The 21,336-nt window shown below is 39.4% G+C and overlaps 1 protein-coding gene across 8 annotated transcripts in view; it reads right to left on the bottom strand.

Annotated features, from left to right (window-relative positions):
- LOC110978545 (uncharacterized) overlaps positions 1–21,336 on the bottom strand; it is a 91,073-nt gene that overhangs the window by 47,732 nt on the left and 22,005 nt on the right. For all 8 annotated transcript variants that reach the window (XM_087138602.1, XM_087138594.1, XM_087138595.1 and 5 more), the window contains exons 7-22: positions 19,755–19,868; positions 17,217–17,330; positions 14,466–14,579; positions 9,738–9,851; positions 9,008–9,121; positions 8,067–8,180; positions 7,766–7,879; positions 6,786–6,899; positions 6,298–6,411; positions 4,525–4,635; positions 3,779–3,892; positions 2,974–3,087; positions 2,451–2,564; positions 1,050–1,163; positions 810–923; positions 38–151 (exon numbers count right to left, since the gene is read on the bottom strand). In XM_087138602.1, coding sequence (XP_086994728.1) covers positions 38–151; positions 810–923; positions 1,050–1,163; positions 2,451–2,564; positions 2,974–3,087; positions 3,779–3,892; positions 4,525–4,635; positions 6,298–6,411; positions 6,786–6,899; positions 7,766–7,879; positions 8,067–8,180; positions 9,008–9,121; positions 9,738–9,851; positions 14,466–14,579; positions 17,217–17,330; positions 19,755–19,868 — 1,821 coding nt within the window. The remainder of the gene's footprint in view (positions 1–37; positions 152–809; positions 924–1,049; positions 1,164–2,450; positions 2,565–2,973; positions 3,088–3,778; positions 3,893–4,524; positions 4,636–6,297; positions 6,412–6,785; positions 6,900–7,765; positions 7,880–8,066; positions 8,181–9,007; positions 9,122–9,737; positions 9,852–14,465; positions 14,580–17,216; positions 17,331–19,754; positions 19,869–21,336) is intronic.

Here is a 21,336-nt window from a genome sequence, read left to right as displayed (position 1 = left end):
AAAACTGGGTAAAAACCAATCGTACTACCACACTCACCCATTTCACAGTTGATCCCGCCATATCCCGCTCTGCACATGCACACATAGCCATTGACTATGTCTGTGCACATACCCACGTTCAAACAGGGAGAGCTTGCGCACTCATTAATATCTGCCAGAACAGTCAAAAGAACACAGTGATGTAAAGAAAACATGGCGTCATCATGCTTTAGGTCTACTGGACTTGTGATATGACTTGAAAGCATGTCCTACATTGTTACTAACTAAACTTTTACAAGATGGCAAGTTTGTTGGTAGAAACTATTCATACTTTTGTCTGATGTGCAATGGGTGAGACCGGAGGAAACTGAAAAATCTACAAAATAATAACCAGAGGTTTGGAGGGCCCCTCAGAAACATGAGGTATGTGGTATACATTAGTGTTTGCCTAAATAGGCACCCCTTAAAACCCACTGCTTATGTTCTATATATGTTACATATGCTATCTGTTCTTCTGTTATAATAAATTATAACAATGTAATGCTAAACTTTAGTTTTTTAGATTTTAAAACAGCCCGTTTGAAAAATCTTGAAGTCGGGAAAATCCTGATAGAATTTCCTAAAATCAGGAAAAATCCTGAAAAATTTCAGCCCAGGTGAAAATGATTACATGTTTCACCTTGGGTAGAGGGCTAACGATCCTGGTTTAATTTAATTTAATTTTTTTTGTTGCGTTCACACATGACACATGTCAAGCAATCTTCTTTGGACCTCTGACCCTCGACAACCATATACAAAAAAAGTACAAAGACGTCTGGGTCTACACTCACCTGTCTGGCATTCCTCGCCTGAATAGCCTGGCAAACAGTCACATGCATAGTTATTCTGCAGGTTTCGGCACGTGCCATTGTTCAAACACGGTGAGGAGTCACACTCATTAATATCTTCACAAAGGAGCAGAAAACAAAGCAAAATTAGGCGAATTGTCACGAGTATTGAAAAATGAACAAATGACTGAGTTTTTAGAGTTGGCCGTTTATGAGGTGTATTGACAATTCAAGGGGACTTACCAATGGAACAATGATCTCCTATCCAGCCTGGTGCACAGCTGCAGATGTAGCTATTCACACCATCAATACAGGTACCACCATTAAAGCAGGGACGGCTGGAACACTCATTGGAGTCTGTAACATTACAGGCAGAGCAATTTAGATAGTAATCTCCATTATAAACCCTTACTTATCGTTCATGTACCACTACGGAGGTTTTGGGGAACATTTCTGCTTGGTTGATAGAAGTTGAGCACAAATGCTATCACTTTTCATGGGGCTTCACACCACTCAAAGGTTAACATACACAAGGAATGTGTAATTAGTTTTTGGCACAGTAGGGGATTTTGGAGGTCTCCATAAAGTTGGGTTCAGGGTGCTACATTTTGCTCCTCATTTCAGCAATTCAGAAGATGTCTTCAAAAAATCAAGAGATTTCAAGTTAGTGGAATTAAACTCTGTCGTGTTGCTTTCAAACAAAGTGCTCTCATTCTCACTGTCCCTGGACTTTTGACTACATTGATTCACTCAGTGTTTAAGTCTTATCTGAGTGATACAATGAAAAATAAATGCTTATTTGAATATTAATTTGTCTTGATAGATCATGAGCTTTCTACTGAGACACTGCATAATAATCTGTATAGCAGGTAACATGTATCTGTTTCCAATTTTGAATTAGAAGCAGTCTGCTTATAAATCCCCTGATTACATATGAAGTACACAATAACCAGATAAACTGGACTGCAATGCACAACATTAAAAGTGGTCTTGTGAAATAACATGACATGGGCTGGTTACTGACTATTAATTAATGATTATCTCTAATATAACCTGATTGCATGTGCGGCCTGGTCAGTGCGTTCACGCATTATGCGTCACTGTCGCATGCGCACAGGCCAGAGTCTCATGTAAACAGCACGAACATGCTTGGTCGCGCTAGTGCCCTCTTGTGATTGGGCGCATAAAGTTGTTTTTGCTATGCTACACGCTGTATTTGTTCTTTCTAATGGGGTACCCTTTAAATGTTATGATCGAATGTTTTGTTCTTTGGTCTCAGTTAAAAACAATCCAAGAGGTATAAATAACTACTTTAGATTACAGATAGTCAGTTTGTTTGTTTTTGAGTTCGGGTCGTAGTAGTTAATGTACTTTACTCTGAACCAATCGGACCTGTGTAGAATAAACCAGTAACAAATTGTGTAGATCCGTGTGATCGTCCTTTTATAATTTGTGCCTTCTTCTTGCAACGGACAAACCCACCACAGCACTTTCATTTACTCGGAATATAATTTCTTTTAATGACTTGATAACTAAAGGAAATCCATTTGAGAGACTTTTCCAGAGGACAACAGAGACATGAAAGTGGGAATTTTTCGTCTGTACCTCATGAAGGAACCATTTAAAGATAGCAAAACCACTTACCTATTTGACACAAGCCACCCACATAACCAGGGGGGCAGGTGCACGTAAACTGGTTCTGTCCGTTATTGCATGTTGCACTATTTTGGCAAGGATTACTGTTACATTCATTGAAATCTACAGGAAGAAGATGTTTGACATACATGGAAGGTTATTCAATGAGTTTGTCCAGGAAAAAAAAAATAGCTTCCAAATGCTACAATCAAAGAATGGAACCACAGCTTGTTGTTTGGCATGTAGACTACAATGTGATGTACACTAAAAGACAATGCAGTGATGCATTGCAACATCAACTGAATTAGGAAGTGATCCAAGTTGTGCAAACTTGTCAAACTGTGGATTCAGCATTATTTTTTTATATATATATAGATGTAAACTTTACTTTCTAAACTTTAAAAATTGTGCTAGAGTTTTAAAAGAAATTTTTCCCTTGCCTCTTAAAAGTGGAAACTTTTTAAAAAGTGCCACACACACAGGTATTCCAGACATTCCAGGATTTGAAACATTCCCTTAATAGAAGACTTACCCAGTTCACAGTTGGTGCCAATCCTTCCACTAGGACAAATACACTGGTATCGATTATTCTGGTTCAAACATGTTGCACCACTTTGACAGGGCTGATTGAAACACTCATCGATATCTGACCACAAAGAAATTGAGACAAGTATAAATTGAAACGTTGGGGTAACTGAGAACAGACACCCTACACAAACATGCACATGTTTAAAACAACTTCAAAACAACTTCAATCATAGACTTCTTACTGTTCATACTTATATATTTTGAGAAGGGTTCCCGTCAAATTGACTCAGTTTTCCCATAGTGGACACTACTATGGACCCTACTTCCCCTGCTGTTCAAAGTGCACAAGTGAATGTGGAAACATACTTGTGTACTACAAACTCAGGCGGGAAACGCTGTTTTCAAAATACTCCCATTTGAACCAGAGTTACATTCCTGGGTTGAAAATTTAATCGAATATCCCTTTAAAATATTTAAATTTGCTATACAAAACTACACGTTAAAACTTCCATCTTTATGAGTTATTTCCAAAAACCAATTGTGTGAAATCCTTGTGGAGACCTTTATACATTTAGAATTTTCCTGTGGAGAATCGTTTGTCTTGGGACTCCACAAGGTACCATATTTCTACACAGGCATAGTTATTCCTGGTTAGTTTGGAAGCATGTGTATTCCTCTGGTGTGTGTGAATGAGAACAAAGCATTGTCTCCACAAGGACACAAATTCTGGAATGTACATATTGCTGCATGGCCAGGGACTGAAAATAGGTAGGAGTGTATCTTGTATGAGAATGGAATTCTGTCCTCACCTGAAGCACATGTGTCACCAGTCCATCCTGGAGCACAGGTGCAGTTGAAGAAAGCTTCATAGTTGTTGCAGGTGGCTCCATTTCGGCATGGGTTACTGGCACACTCGTTGATGTCTGAAAACAACAAAACGTGTGATGTGCATACACTTACTGAGACAAAGTCTCAAAGCATGCGGAAGCATCATTTGTATGTAGCTATTGTTAGTTGGTCCTTCCAAGAAGGTAACATGTGCTCTGTTTAAATCTTCAGGAGTATTTTTTCATTTTTAATTGTGAACTGTATAAATTACGTTTCTATACAGAAATTCTCATTATTCACAGGAAAAAGTGTGGGCATACATGTACCACAATAAAAAGCAGCCATTCAGGCTTTTCCACATTTCTAAATTTGAGATAAAAATCATGTGCAAAACATGCACATGCTACATAAAATAAAAAGTAAAAGCATGCACAAAGTCAAGGAGATTTACAAAAAATGAAAAAGCCTTCAAAAACTCACAGGATTACATCTTCATGAGGTTACTACAAGGAACACAAGCTTTATGAATGTCCTTATAATGATGTCAATGTGACATCTACTTCAACCATTACATAACCTTAATAGTGTCTTTGAGTGGATGCCCGTCATAAGACCACAATGGTACTCAAATATCCACTATATATTTCCTCATTGTCAGAGATAAGAGGATATTTCTGTATAAAGTCCACGGTGTGTATGGCACAAAGGAAAAGGGTACACCACATACCAATGTCACACATGACACCTCGCCAACCAGGGTTGCAGTCACACGTGAATCTGTTGACCTGCTGCGTGCAGGCACCATTGATACATGGATTGCTCAGACATTCATCAATATCTGTCAAAAAAAGGCACTGATTCACAATCCGATTGGAAGCTTGAAAAAATGGCTAAATGGACAACAAACAGTGTGCAGCAATTTCAAAATAATCTGAACAGATGCCGGTGCTGTACAGCACTACACTCATACTCCTGTTCCTAATCTTGAGTAGCCTGTACTTAGGCAAGTCTCAATTTCAATCAGTCAAAGAGATATTGAATGCGTGAATCACCTGAATACTTGCAGGGTGCAACTACAGTACATGTAATGGCCTCTGCAAGATTAGGCTAAACCGTGGAAATAGCTTTAAAAAAAAAAAAAGTAGACTTGAAAAGAATTGGGCTATAAACACTCAAAATTTTGATCAGTTTGCTCTCGTTATCATCAGAAGAAAATGCAACCATGTGGTCGATTTAGTGTCAAATTCTCATTTCAATTTTTGTGACTAAGCATGGGCAGCCAATTGTACATCTTTATGTAAAAACTCCTTCAAACCAGATTTTGCATATTTAGAAAGCAAACGTATGCACATTTGATTGGTTGAAAAGTTGAAGATGAATTGCTGCAGTAATATAATACTCTCTAAATGACCGAGTACCCACAAGCTTGCATTCCTCTCCAGAAGAAGTTTTGATATTCTGAAAGAAGACTGAAAAAGAATACAGAGCCCTCCAAATCCGGCATCACATAATCCACTGTGCTAGTCCTGGCATTATTGTTTAAGAAGTAGAAGACAATTTCTAAAATTCTGAACTTGGGAATAAGCACTTTTTACTACAGTACAAAGACTCTATAACAGACATTACTGGGTCTGCATAAAGTGTTCAGTATAGCAGTCATTTGGCACAGCAATTCCAAGTTCCTATTGTACACCGGTACTCAATTCTGGCTCTTTAAAGTTAAACATAACTGATGAAATTTGTGAATAATGTTCAGTTGTGTTCATTTCCTTTCATATTTCACCTTTGAGTTTTTCTCACTGAAACTCAAATCATGAAATGAAATCAGGTCTTAAGAGTTTTCCTTGAGTCATCACTTGAAACGTGCATGTGACACGCAGTAAGGATACACTGGTTCCTGTAGCTAACTTTAAACAATAATAGATGGGTCTGAAACTATTCTATGGCAATGAGGCCATAATAATAAAAGTTCTAAGTTGCACTCAGTCAGTAAAATGAGAAATGATTGAATGATTGATTGATTGGTTGGTTGGTTGGTTGGTTGGTTGGTTGGTTGGTTGGTTGGTTGGTTGGTTGGTTGGTTGGAGGTAAAACCTTGCCTTTGTAAAGCAGAGTCACCTATGTTGCATGCACATACTCAGTGGTCCATCTGCACTGTCGCACGTGCAAGCACATATATATATATATACATGTACCCAAAAAAGATCCAAACAACGCCGGGTGTTTCTTTTCAATATTTAAAGCAATATTCAAAGTTTGGTTGAAGTGCACAGAAAATATGAGAGCCAAGGGTGATATTCAGTACACCAGATTATTTGGAAAAACAGTTTTCCATGCAAAGATGCTTGTACCGTATTTATCATGAACAAAAGGTTTGTTGGAGCTTAAAATGGCCAACATGAAGGAGCAGAATTTCATTTTGTGTTCAATTCTCATAAAATTGTGACTGGTATTCTTAATACAAGACTGCTATGGGCAATTTAATATTTCCATTTCTTACCAATTTCACAATGAGTTCCCTGAAAGCCTGGTAGGCAGTCACACTGGTAACCGTTGATAAGGTCTATACAGTTACCACTGTTCTGACAAGGGGTGCTAGCACATTCGATGATGTCTAAAAAAGTGGGTGGGAAAAAAAAGACACATTCTTAACTATCCAGTACAGTGTGTGTCAACATGACTTCAATGCATGCAGCCAACGGCAATTTTTTCAAAGCTCAGCTCTGTGCCTGGCTTTATGATTATCAGGTCTCTGACTGAGAGATTCTGGCTCAGAAGAGCTCCATTTTAATGTTGCAGAAATATTAGAATGTCAAATATGAAACAAGATTCAGAGACTTTCCATGGGAATCAATATTAAGAGTTTACAGTTTAAAGTAAAAAACCAAGCCAAAGCAAGAGACAAAGTAGAGAGGCATTTTAGGAATAGCCATAGTCAACCTATTTTGTTGATGAGTTACATGCCAATTAGAACTTTATTTAACATACTCTGATTGCAACGGGTCCCTTCCCAGCCTGGGGCACAGACACATGTGTACTGGTTCAGCCCATTCTGGCATGTTCCTCCATTATCACAAGGGTTGCTGAGACACTCATTAATGTCTGCAAGAAAGAGTACACGTAGAACACAAAATTAAAACATAAAGACATAGGCCATGAGGACGGGTACCCCACAGTGGAGTACTGACTGAAACATAGCTGTGAGCATAGGTAACGTCATTTCAGGTATGCAGTTATTACACATCTGGATGTCACAGTCACTGGACCAATTTGAATGATGGGGCATGTGAAAAAATTGCAGACAGACCGAAGCTGGGATAAAAAATACTGACCAATCTTTCTTCAAACTTGCAAAGTGCTGAAGATATGAAAATGAGTGGAGGTGGGCAGGGAGGAGCCTGGTGAAATGAAGGGAGCTTGATGCAATCTGCCATTGAGGGTGCTGTTCAAGATTATCTGGGCTGGACAGTTTTATGAATTTGCTGCCATTTACAATTCTGCCAACAAAAATGCTTAATAGGTGTGCTACCCCCACATCCTTTCTTGCCAAATCCTTGCATGTGAACGCTCACATGTACTGCTAATTGGCCCCCACTTTTAAGCAGGCTCCCCCCTCCATTCCAAACCTGAATACAGATGACCAGAAACCAGCATACATGTACTTAATTTTTTTCTGTTTAAAAGCTTTGTTGTGTTCCAGATCCTTCTTGTAGTGACTTTCTGTGGACTAAAGCTGGTGACTGCAGTTAAAAGCCAGTGCTACTGCCATGGTACTGAGCTCACTAACAGATCTCACGATCTCTCTTGGGCCAAAAGAGTATTGTGACGTGATAAAAAGCACCAGGTGCCATCGCAGTAACAGTGTCTCTGCATATGTCTGACCCTAGACACTCATGTTGCAACTTCAAGTGATCTACTAATTCAACTTCTGTAGCACTGACTTGATCCTCATCCACCTCAACACTCACCCAGGTTGCAATTGGTTCCCTCCCATCCAGGTACACAGGTACAGCGATACTGGTTGCGTTCATTTGTGCAAGTCCCACCATTCTGGCAAGGGTTGGAAGTACATTCATCAACATCTGCAAAGAATTATAAGAATAAAATTGTGACAAACATTAAAATGAAGGAACAAATAACTACAGGTTAACACACATACACGGTAAAAGGCTTCAATGAGAGACAGTCCTCATTCAGAAACAAGATCTTTATGTAAATCCTCATCCTAAAAGTGGCATTCAAGTAAAATAATCTGAAGTCAAACTTTACCAGTTTCGCATCGCGTTCCTGTCCAGCCTGAAGAACAGGTACAGGAAAAGCTGTTCTCCAAGTTGTTGCAGGTTCCCGAATTGAAACATGGTGCTGAGTTACATTCATTGATGTCTGCAAAGTCAACCACAGTAAGTAACTTCAATACTTGGATTTTACACATGACATACGCTATTCTTGGGTATGTCCAAAATACACACTCACACATGTATGCAACTTGGAATTAAAACAAAAAATTACAACATTCAAAATGCACAAGATTTTCTTGTGTTTTTCAATAGAGTACTAAAGTGTGATGTCACTGTGAACCAGAAAGTGCAGTGCAAACAAGGAGTACGCGTGCATGTTGGTTCACGCGCTAATGCCTTTTACACACTAATTGTGAGCGTGACATATTCACTTTGGTACTCTATTCTTGAATGGCTCAGAGTAGCATGGTGGGACTATGATATGATGCATTCTAAGACAAGTCTGGTACTGACAAAGCATTTCATCTTTACAATTTTACCAGCTGAATCATAAAAATAGCACCAACAATCCTGACAGAGGAAATTAACAGTACAATGTCACAGCTACATGGTTATCTTACAATTACGGTCATGCCCTCAGCAGAACAGAGTGCAACTCCATGTGAAAGACATTTAAGCAGACTACCCTTTGCCTCCAATGAGCCATCACATTTTCTTATGCAATATACCATATACCATCAATTTGTATGCATTAACTTGAAAATAATTCTTACACACTCCAAATCTTGTGGAAGAGCCAATCAATGCATGTATACAATGTGTCTTCAATCAAATCTCCTGTTTATATGGTCTACTGTACCTGCAAGGTGATCAACGACTGTCTGACAATTTTCCTAAACCTGCCACAACAGTGTTGGAAATTGTTAATCGACTTAAGAACTTGTTTGGGAATCCCCTTGAATATCTACTCACCGATATCACAATTGACTCCTCTCCAGCCCCCAGTGCATTCACAAAGGTAGCGGTTGAATTGGTTGCGGCAATTGGCACCATTCTGGCATGGGCTACTAGCACACTCATTCACATCTGTAGTGAAAGAGTATGGGGAAATAGGGGTGAAGAAACATAAACCTGTCACCCGTAAACTTCTGACAGTTACACAGGTTATTTCAGTCCCTGCTTAGGACTGTAATCAAAGAAGTTATGTCGAGGTTAGGAATTAAGATTTACAGAAACTGCCATTAGTCATAGCAATGAAGGTTTTGTTTTGCCTTACCACAAAGAAGTTTATCACATTTGCATTTAATACACAATTAGTTTACGACAACACAAACAAGACAAGTCCCTTACAAGCAGTTTGCAACAAGTGACTCTTTATCTATTTTCATCCTCCCCATTTTGCATTCCTTAACTATTTTCAACATCCTCACTTTGCTTTTAATTTGATTTGCTTTGCTTTGAATTTAAACTACTGAGGTCATCACCTGCAGTTCTCCTTTGTGTGCTTTGTAGTTAAAAAAGACATTTTTCCAAATAGAAATAGAGTCCCAGAACTAGCAACTGTTTGATTGCAAAGTTAATTGTCTGTATTCTGTGACAAAACAAGACTAACATTGCATATGCCATATGTCACCAGGAGAGAGACTGTTGCTTCATTAAAGAAAAACCCTCTCTTGTGTGACTACGATGTACCCGTACTCACCGTCTGAGCATGTGTCGCCTTGCCAGCCTGGTCGGCATATGCATGTGTAACCATTAATTCCATCCACGCAATTCCCACTATTACGGCATGGGAAACTGAGACACTCATTAATATCTGACAGAAAAAAGAAGATAACAATTGCCTGAACTTTTGAGAAAAAAGTGCCTTTGAGTAACAGAAATGGTTTTGCATTTGTTACAACTGTATTATGCAGGATTACTCATTCCCACTTTTCCACAATAAACATTTCTTACAATAAGTCTACATGTGTTTAAAGGGAGGTTACACCATTGTTTTTTTTTGCTGCAAATTCACAAGATTGGCTGTTTCATGGGTAAGAGATTTACTACAGCTTTCATCCCAAATTGAGTTGTTTCATGTTTGAGCTTACATCAGCATTCTTAGTGGTTAAATCAAAAATCCATGAACTACAGGGCATTCTGAGTGAGCAAATAATGTACACGCAAGGTTTGTCTGCAGATGAACAGGCATGGCATGACAGGTGTTCTAGCTTTTTAAAAAGAACACTTCTCCACAGCCAATCATATATGTACCCTGGAGCGATATGCCTCTTTGACAATGGAGCACCGTAGATTAATGGAAAAACTTCATTGAGCAGTGAAGTTACTACAGTCAATTCATGACTCATGTCCATGACATGATGAGTATGTGCATGTGCATGCACGATTACGCATCGTGACTACACTTTCGCATCAGTTTACACATTCAATGGAAGTCTAAAATCCATTTTGGGTTGACTAACTAAAAAAATGGCCAAAGAGGAATTGTATCTGGAAACATGGGAGGTTTAACATCTGGAATTTGCAGTTCTTGTTGATGAAAATCCTCACGCTGTGCAACTCGGAAATGGCAGCCATCTTAGCCATACAATTTGAACCATACCATTATGCTTCAGGGGTAATAGTGAGATCACAACATTTTTGCATTAAGAAAATCCCTTTTGTAGATAAAATGTAACTTTTAACTGATCCAAGTTCTCTTTTGCTTTACACCTTACACTTTTTTACTAATGTTTCAGTTTCAATGCCTTTTGTTAATTTCCAGTAGTGTGTTTGTTCCTGCATTTAGTATTAACCATTTGTAATGCCACCTACAACATCTGTACACACACACACAAATTGGTGCCTGTTATCGGATATGGTATTTAAAACTAAACAAATTTGAAATGATTATCGGCTCACCATCATGAAAAAATGAGAGAACAAAATGTCTATTTTCTCAAAAACGACAGCATTCTTGGTGTAAATAATTTACACACTGACTGAGGCTATTATTTACTTTCAAGTAAGAATTTCAAGGACTATTCGGTAGTACCATTTTTGTGAATTTACCAATGGTGTCATCTAGCTTTAAAAATATGAAAGTGAAGAAAAATTTGTTGACAAACACAAGTGCCCCATCAAGCCCAAGCCTTAAACCCACGATTTAAATAGTGATTACTAAAAATGATGCCCTTGACCTTTGACCTATGTAATCCAAAATCAATAGGTTTTCTAAAAGACACCAAGACCAACCCACATACCAAGTTTTAAGTTGATGTGTCAAATTTATCCTAAAACTGATGGCAGACACATGCAGGATATGGCAAATCCTCCACAACAGTAGTGTAGGAGCGTCTGATAAGGAATGCCTATCCAAACAGTCACTACTTTAAAAATTTTGCTATTCGCTAAAAACTTGATTAACTGTAGCGCTATGATGCAGCATGGTGCCGCTGCCATGTTCATCCTTCTTCAGAGTGAACGATCTGAGCCAGAGTAGGGAGGACGGGCAGGCGCTGACTGTTTAGGTATTACCAAGCAGACTTTCCCACACTACTGTGGGGGAGGAGTCCACTGCACTCATCCTACCAAAAAAGTCACTACTTCAGCAGTGTTGCACTGTTCCCTCAAGGAAGGTTGGCAAAGATGCACTGAATGTGAGAAAAAGTGTGATAATGTCTAGAATGTTTTAAAGAAACAAGGAAAAAGGGTGTGTGTTGAGGACTCACTAAAAGGAGCAGGAAGCCATCAGATAGATCTGGAGGTGACCCATCCTGGCGAGGGTCCTCAAAGTCTCGGTGCAGAGGATAGGACTGTCTTTCCATGGGAAAAGTCTCTTTGCAAGAGGTTGCTCGGGTAGCATGAGGTGAATGTTGAGACTATTTTCCAGCATGCTTCCCTTCAGATATCATCCGTTTGGGATGCCACCGATGAATGCCTTCAACTTAGATACCACCCTAATGTCATGAGCTGTGATAGGGCAGCCAGGTTTTATCATCTGACGAGGTCAGCCATTTGGAATTGGCAAACTTGATGACCGAAACAACCCACCTAGCCAAAGTGTCTCCCTGCTTGCTGGCCGAGAGACTGGACCTCTCAGTTTTGAGTCCTGGCCAAACACCATTTGAGAATTCGAACAGACTGGCATAGCTTATCATTAGCAGAACCTGAGTGCTTTGTGATGTTAGGGCCGCAGCTGTCTTGTGGGTGGAATGATTCAAATTGGATCTTCGTGTTGGGGATATGTGTTGCCTTCAGGTCAATCCTGGAGTCCAACACCCACAGTAATATCTGCCTTGTCAGGAGGCTGAGGCATGGGGAGTGCGTGTCTCCTTGGTGATGTGTACTGACCCTGTTGAGTTGTCTGATCGAATCAGGGCAGGTTTGCCTTGATGGCTGTACATAAGTGATGTATTGTATTGAAGGCTGCCTGGAGTTTCAGAATGTTGATGTAACTTCCCAATAACTGAGGCACCAATCTCCCTAAGACCTGGAAGGGGATGGATCGTTAGGAATCGTCACTTGTGGGTCCATCTTTGGGAAAGAGAGGTTGCCATTCAAATGGTTCTGTATCAGCTGCCAGCAAATGTGTGACCAGATGAAGTCCATTATGAGAACTGGGAGGTCAATCAAGTCACACTGGGCCACAGAAATGACAGCAGGTGGAACTAGAGGGGCCTCCTATGAAGACGGCGAAGACGTACCAGGTCCACCATGCTCGTCATCGGGCCGAAGATGTGTTGTGTTGGTGTGATGGAGCCCCAGAGGAGGTTGAGAACTGCACCTAGGTAAATTGGAGTATGGGTAGGGACAGGTCTCGATTTTTGGTGGTTGATGAAGTCGAAAGTAAGGCCAGTGTAAGCTGCAGCCTTGTCCAAAAAACTGCCTACGATGAGTCAGCTGTCGAGATATTTAACTGTCGGAATGAGTAACTGGTGTAGGAAGGTGGCAACAACATTTTGCCATTTGGGTTAAGACCCCTTGGACGTCGATAAACTGAATAGCAGGCCGAAACTCAAAGGTTCTTCTGTTGAACATGAATCAAAGAACTTGCAGTCCCATGGTTGGACGGAGATGTGAAAGTGATATGATATACGATATATGTGATGTGACGTGACGTGCCGTGATGTGATGTCGATTTTCAGATCCACCAAGGATACCCATCTTAAAATTGGCAAGGGTTGAATTGAATTACTGTTAAGTGTTCAGGAACTCCCCATGCAGAACTTTCTGGGACGGACAAACCACCTTTTCGGGGAGAGGGTGGGTTTTATGTTATATATGTCTCCAATGCTTGCAATTGATCTTTTTGGAAGGGATTGGAGATAGATGAAGAATTGGTTGGACGCAGGGGCATTCATGAATTGAGGAATAGCCAAAACAAATCTAAGAACCCATCTGTCGGACGTGGTTTTGGCAGAATCTTGCACGGAACTGTAGGTGGCTCTCGTCACAATGCCTTCTGCATTGTTTGCGTGAGCTAAGGAGAGGGCAGTGCAGAACTTGACTGGTGCATGGGGAGACAAAAGGATAACTTGATAATTTTGAACACACCAAAAATGACAGGTCCGTAGCAATGGCACCAAGAAAAAGAAGAAAACGAACGTGGTGGTGGCGTTACGCTGCATCGTTGTGCTAGACTATAGTTGATCAAGTTTTTAGCGATTGGCAAAAAGCGTGAAATGAAATTTGCTTAAGTAGTGACTGTTTGGGTAGGATGAGCGCAGTGGACTGCAGTACTAAAATGTATTTGTAATAGTACAAATATTTATTGGCTGCAATATCATACTAGCTGCAGACCAGTTCCCAGATGCAGGTTGGCCTTTTCAAGTACTCTTCCTTTTTTTAGTCAATATTCACTTGCATTTTTTGTAAACTTTTATGCTGTCAATGTTTTTATAGACTGTACAAATGAATTAATTTTTTTTGCAGTGCAATTATTATATTTTAAAGCAATTTCTTGTTTAATAAGCCTTTTGCGAGTTAACTTTGACACAAATCTGATACACCGAGTTCTTTAAATTCATGTGAGCATAACAACTTGAATTCTCCTTACTAAAACCACTATTACTATACCTTGTGATGCGGGGCAAGCTTTTTCTGAGTTACATAAGAGATGCCTTACAACAATATACTGTTCTCAAAGGATAAGAAGGGCACAAAGGAACCAGCCCAGTCCATAGATGGTGGTCGCTATGTGAAAGCTTGCCCCGAATCACAAGGTATAGCAACAGTGTCTTTAGTCTGGGGAATTCAGATTGTTGTGTTTATGTGCAGTCAGATAACTCAGTGCACTAGATTTTATTCAAATTTAATTCACAAATGGCTTATTGGCTGTCGTGGTCGAATAACATTGATTTTCCAAATCAAATCAAACATGTTCTACCACTGCAAGGAGAAACTGATTTAAGGTTAAGCTATTTAAGGTTCAAATCATTTGTCTCACTTGTCTGGCAGCGAGGGTCTGTGAATCCTTGGACACAAGTACAGGTGTAGCCATTAACAATGTCCATACAAGTCGCCCCATTAGCACAAGGGTTGCTCAAGCATTCATCAATATCTGGGGGAAAAGCATGAACATCATTTTGTAATCCAAAAGTTTTAAAATCTAACTCATGACTCATGAGTTGAAGCTAGCATATCAAAAAAAAAGCAGGGATTACCAGGAAACTACATGGGACTGTGAATTTTGGAAAGTACAATTTCCCTTTTACCATAGAATAATCATGACCAGATCTGACAAAATGAGGCACAAGGCCATTTCTTTAAAAGTTTGTTCTAGTTTGCATTAACCCCTTGACGACGGGAACTTTTTTCTGAAAGCTGACTCCAAGAATTCCAGTCTCGCTTGGCCAGGATGGCCACCTGCCAAACCGCAAATTCTTGGTTTGTGGCCCTGCATGCTCTGCACGCTTTGAATTACATGGTGAAAAGGCTGATTTTCGGTGGCATGTGGCTCTACTCAAGCTTCCACATTCCCGTTGCCTCTTTTCAAAGTGGGGACTATTGTGAAGCTGGTGATTATGATGCAAATTCGGTCTTTTCATTTCTGGGCTACACACAAAGACCAATTACCATATACACAAGAGCCAGAGTCTGTCTTCTTTCACCGTGTTCGCTCGAGCGTGGGCCGAGAATAATAGCTGAAAAGCGGGCTGAGGATCTCAATTTTTGCAGTGTGGTTTAACACGTCCCGGCATGAAGGGGTTAAAAAGCGCACACTATGCACTTTGTTTTGATGTAGTACTCAGTGGGACATCTTGACAAAAAAGTACATTATGTGGGTGAACAACTTTGAGGGCTCCTATTTTAAATTATGCAAGATTCTTTTAAAGACATTTGTCAAAAGTAGCTTTGGTGATCAACTCGTGACTCATTTTGTAAGATTGGATTACTATTATCAATGTCTACAAATAGTACTTATAATTATCTTCAGGCAAACATGAATTCTCAATTCAGATTTTTTGATCCTTGGCAACAAACAATGTGATATATAACTGCATTACACGATTTATATCAAACCGTGCATAATGCACTGTTTTACTCAATGCACTGTGCTACTTTTACACTAAAAGCAAAACGCACAACTGCAAAAATTACTTTAGATTTGGGACAACTGTGTTGAGTATACGGGACAACTGTGTTCAGTATACGGGACAACTGTGTTCAGTATACGGGACAACTGTGTTCAGTATACAGGACAACTGTGTTCAGTATACAGGACAACTGTGTTCAGTATACGGGACAACTGTGTTCAGTATACAGGACAACTGTGTTCAGTATACAGGACAACTGTGTTCAGTATACAGGACAACTGTGTTCAGTATGCAGGACAACTGTGTTCAGTATACAGGACAACTGTGTTCAGTATACGGGACAACTGTGTTCAGTATACAGGACAACTGTGTTCAGTATACAGGACAACTGTGTTCAGTATACAGGACAACTGTGTTCAGTATACGGGACAACTGTGTTCAGTATACAGGACAACTGTGTTCAGTATACAGGACAACTGTGTTCAGTATACAGGACAACTGTGTTCAGTATACAGGACAACTGTGTTCAGTATACGGGACAACTGTGTTCAGTATACAGGACAACTGTGTTCAGTATACAGGACAACTGTGTTCAGTATACAGGACAACTGTGTTCAGTATACGGGACAACTGTGTTCAGTATACAGGACAACTGTGTTCAGTATACAGGACAACTGTGTTCAGTATACGGGACAACTGTGTTCAGTATACGGGACAACTGTGTTCAGTATGGACAACTGTGATCAGTATACAGGACAACTGTGTTCAGTATGGACAACTGTGTTCAGAATGGACAACTGTGTTCAGTATGGACAACTGTGATCAGTATACAGGACAACTGTGTTCAGTATACAGGACAACTGTGTTCAGTATACAGGACAACTGTGTTCAGTATGGACAACTGTGTTCAGAATGGACAACTGTGTTCAGTATGGACAACTGTGATCAGTATACAGGACAACTGTGTTCAGTATACGGGACAACTGTGTTCAGTATACAGGACAACTGTGTTCAGTATGGACAACTGTGATCAGTATACAGGACAACTGTGTTCAGTATACAGGACAACTGTGTTCAGTATACAGGACAACTGTGTTCAGTATGCAGGACAACTGTGTTCAGTATACAGGACAACTGTGTTCAGTATACAGGACAACTGTGTTCAGTATACGGGACAACTGTGTTCAGTATACGGGACAACTGTGTTCAGTATACGGGACAACTGTGTTCAGTATACAGGACAACTGTGTTCAGTATACGGGACAACTGTGTTCAGTATACGGGACAACTGTGTTCAGTATACAGGACAACTGTGTTCAGTATACAGGACAACTGTGTTCAGTATACGGGACAACTGTGTTCAGTATACGGGACAACTGTGTTCAGTATACGGGACAACTGTGTTCAGTATACAGGACAACTGTGTTCAGTATACGGGACAACTGTGTTCAGTATACAGGACAACTGTGTTCAGTATACAGGACAACTGTGTTCAGTATACAAGACAACTGTGTTCAGTATACAGGACAACTGTGTTCAGTATACAAGACAACTGTGTTCAGTATACAGGACACAGACGCACTACAATTATTCTGTTCCACTCACACAACTAATAATATGCATATGCCTCCGAGGGCAGTGTAAAAACTGACAAGCCTTACTGTTTTCACATGTAGGTCCCTCCCACCCAGGGGTACATATACACATATAACCATTGACTTGATCCCTGCATTGTGCACCGTTGCTACAAGGGCCACTGCTGCACTCATTAATATCTACAAATAAAAAAAGACATACAAGAAGTAAGAGTTTCCTGGTCAAAATGGCACTTACAGTTGCTGCATACATGTATATATTATCTTCAAAGTTCAAAGTCTAAACAATCTGTAAATTATTACACCAAAGACTGGACTTGCATGTACATCTCCTTCCTGTATTTTCACACTGACATTTCTTATGAATTGGGAATAGGATGGCAATTAATATGAATAATTATTTTCCCTCATTTTAGGAGCCATCTCAAATGTCGTCCAGGACAAGTTGCATACTAATTGCAGCTGAAGTGATTCCTTATTCGGAATTTCCCACCAGAAACTGTGCATTTATTCAAGTTGTGGGGGGGAATTTTCTTCAACAGGTCACTTACTGTGAAGGACTGTTTACATTACCAGCAGGCGTGTCATAGGTGGTCAGAATTTAAAGGGACCACGAAGACCCCTGTAGATAAACTGTAGATTGTTTTTTAAATATTGACTACCATATGCCAATAACACGATAGGGGATGTAAAAATGAAATACAATTGAATTTGTTGTGGTTGATTTTCCTAACCCTCAAATGATGGCATTATGGGTGAAAAACATTTGAGAACCCAAATTTAAAGTCAGGCACCTTTTCACTTCATTTAGACCAGAAAGAAACATAGACATTGGACACACACAATTTTACATGCCTGCGGAATATTCGAACGTAAAATGCAAACATGTACATGTCAACGTATACGATGCCCATGCATATAATAAAAGCATGTGCACATGCATGCAGTATGGCCAACATATGAGCCATTGCATAAAATATTAGGTGGAATAGCCTAGGTTGATTTGGAAATGTACCCTTTGTCATTTCAAGTTCTTTCTCTGTTCACAGGCATTTTTTTGATTTCCCACAGATCATAGACATGGCATCTGACTTCAGAAAAACAAGTTGTATGTATTCAAAAGAAAACACTGTAGCTCAAAATGCGAGATTTCTTCCTGTCCTGACCATTTATCCCTGGCCAGCCTAACTTCAGATGTTCAAATTTGTCTAAATTTCATTTGAAAGTTTTCCAGGCTTGTCTAATCTTTATAGGTGATGCTATTGCCTGTGGCAACAAATCTGATCCGCATGAGTTGCCTACCAGGTGTTCTTGAGTTGCCTACATGGCCAAAATTGCAAGGGAGAGAACGTGTAAACAAATACTGACAACTTCATTCAGGTATTTCAAAGATGGATTTGCGCCGGGGAGATGAAATTAATTTGGATTTTTTTTGCCCTGCCTGATGTATATCTTAACAAGCTCAGTGGTCGAGTGGTTAAGACGTCTGCACTAGTAAGCGTACTCAGGTGGGACTCAAACCCACGACCTCCTGCTTACTAGTGCAGACGTCTTAACCACTCGACCACCGAGCTTACCAGTGTCAACTGGCTGGTTCGAGTCCCACCCGAGTACGCTAGTGTTTTTTTCACAAGTCCTCAGGGGCATACACTGAGTATACATTATATATGTCAGGCAGGGCAAAAAAAATTCCAAAATTAATTACATTCATGTAGTTTGTGGTGAAAGGTGGTTAGGAGCCTTCAACATTCAGCAGCAAAACCTGTCCAAATTTGTCCTCAGCTTGTCCTGTACAACATTTGAGATAACCCTTTAATGCTCTTAATGAATACAGCTTTAAATTAAAACCATCAAAGAGCAAGATTTTTAGGAATGCTAATTTTCCAGTTGTAGTATAGCGCCATTAAAGCAAGCTTCTAATAAAGGCTTTACAAATGTGTTTAGCAAACAGGCCGTCACCGAGCTCATCCACTTGCTCTTTGTGAAAGTATTTTTTTCTGAAAAACTGGAAAGGTTTTCAGCTGTTCTGGTGCTTCTACAAAGGAAGTGGTTTTGAATTTTTATAAAATACAAAGGAACAAGACTGTAACAGAATCTATTGAAAAATCAATTTCTTCAATATCAAAATGACCAAATAATACTTGTTGCCCTACATGTGAACTTTGTGTTATAATTGCCACACTTTAGTATAACTGCTTAGTATATCTAGTTACAAAGATATAAGATAAAGCTAATTTAGTGTAAAAGTTTGGCAATGTTCTGTTTTGCAAGCTTTTCTTGCACATTTTTTCCTCGTGATTGTCTTTTTTCAATAAATAAATCAGTATTTTTATTTATTCTCTTTCTTACTCATTAAAATACTGTTACATGTAACTCCATGGCTTTTGTTATGTGCTGGTTAGAGGACTTTCACGTTTACTGTAAGTTTAAAGAAGTCTTACATACTTGCTTTTTTTCTTCAGTTTTCTTCTTTTTTTAATTTTCAATGGTTACCCTCTTCCATTTAAGCATGACTTAATTCTTTTCAATGTAAGGCCTAAGTGAAACCACACTCTTCTTTAAATGTCTGGGTTTATCCTGTATGTTAAAGAAGAATAAACATACCAATTTCACATCTATCTCCCTGCCAACCAGGTGCACAGTTACAAGTGTACATGTTGACAGCATCAATGCACTGGCCCAGGTTCAAGCAAGGACTTGATGCACACTCGTTGATGTCTACCAAGACACAAAAAAGGAATATCATAGTTCAAGAAGAACTCAGTAGTTTCACTACACCTAATACATATTCACCGACACTTGGAACAGTGAGCTATGTCACACATGCTGCTGACGGAGTTACTCCCTGTCAGGCTGATTAGAGGGTGCTCTCCTGAGGTAGGGCTGCAACAATAAATCTACTGAATCTCCAGATTTATTTGGTTGAAATATACAACCAGGTATACTTAAACACTTTGAGACAGGCTGTGGAGGGAAACAACGGTTGGATAACTACGTAATGTCAATAGGGCTGTGCCAAATATCCAAATAACCAATTATTTCAATATTCTGTACACAAAATTCATGAAAAGGAAATGAAAATTTTCTTTTGTTTTAAGTGAGAAAAATTGCACTATGGAGGCTTGTTTCAGGCAGATTCAAATGAAAAGCATCGGAAATCTTACAATGATTTGAAAAGTAAATTATTCATTAAACAATTTAAAACAAATAGAAATTTTCAAGAGGGCAAAAATGTCTTGTTCATCTCTTAAATCTTGCTAAATCGTGGTTGGAGATACTCCTAGATGTGAGAAGCTATCATATTGATCACAATGTACAATTGTGTGTGTTATTGCAACTGGTTTTGTATGTTTTGTTCACCAACAATGCGCCGGTCGGTGCAACTGAACATTTGGATATTCGATCAAATAGAAGGTTGAATATTCGAATAGTGAATTATTCAAATTGACTCAGCCCTAAATGTCAACCTTATTCTTTTTATTCAAATATTTACAGTACATCTTACATGCTTCAATAATCATTGTTTCCTCTAATTACTGGACTTAGCCTACATGTACATGTAAGTATGCATCAAACTTCGTTGCGGTTGCTCAAGTAGGCTTCCCTACAATTTCAACTACATGTACTACGTTGGTAACCAGCCCTGCTTCAGCTCCGGTAAATTTCTATAACTTTATTTACTACGTTGGTAATCAGCCCTGCTGCAATTAGTCCAGTAAATTTCTACAACTTCATCTATTATGTTGGTAACCAGCCCTGCCGCAATTAGTCTGGTTGATTTCTATAACTTAAACTAAATTACGTCAGTAACCAGCCCTGCTGTAATTTCTCTGGCAGATTTCTATTAACAGCACCAGCTCCTTCCTGAATTTGAAAGTACCCACTTTGCTACTCCACCAGTTTCAACTGCACCTATGCGACCTCTCAAAGTCACCAAAGTTGCATAAATCACTACATAAAACCTTTACATAAAGCCCCATTAAACTATTTTCAAGGACACAATTTTTGCAGCGCCTCACTTACATTTATTCATTTATAGTAAATTATTTACAATCAATATCACAACAATCAAAACCAGAGCAACCATCTCCTAAAATGTTCTTCCAATGCAACTGAAGTTCCTGCTAAATAAGTCGTAACAGTCTTCAAGTTTAGTTTTATAGTTTTTCGTATAGGTCAAGGAAAA

Source organism: Acanthaster planci, linkage group LG07 (assembly GCF_054643075.1).
Source record: "Acanthaster planci isolate LZ-2023a linkage group LG07, COTS_SCS, whole genome shotgun sequence".
In the NCBI taxonomy this organism is placed as follows: domain Eukaryota; kingdom Metazoa; phylum Echinodermata; class Asteroidea; order Valvatida; family Acanthasteridae; genus Acanthaster; species Acanthaster planci.
The sequence above is the reverse complement of the archived record's forward strand: the minus strand, read 5'-3'. Positions and strand labels throughout refer to the sequence as shown.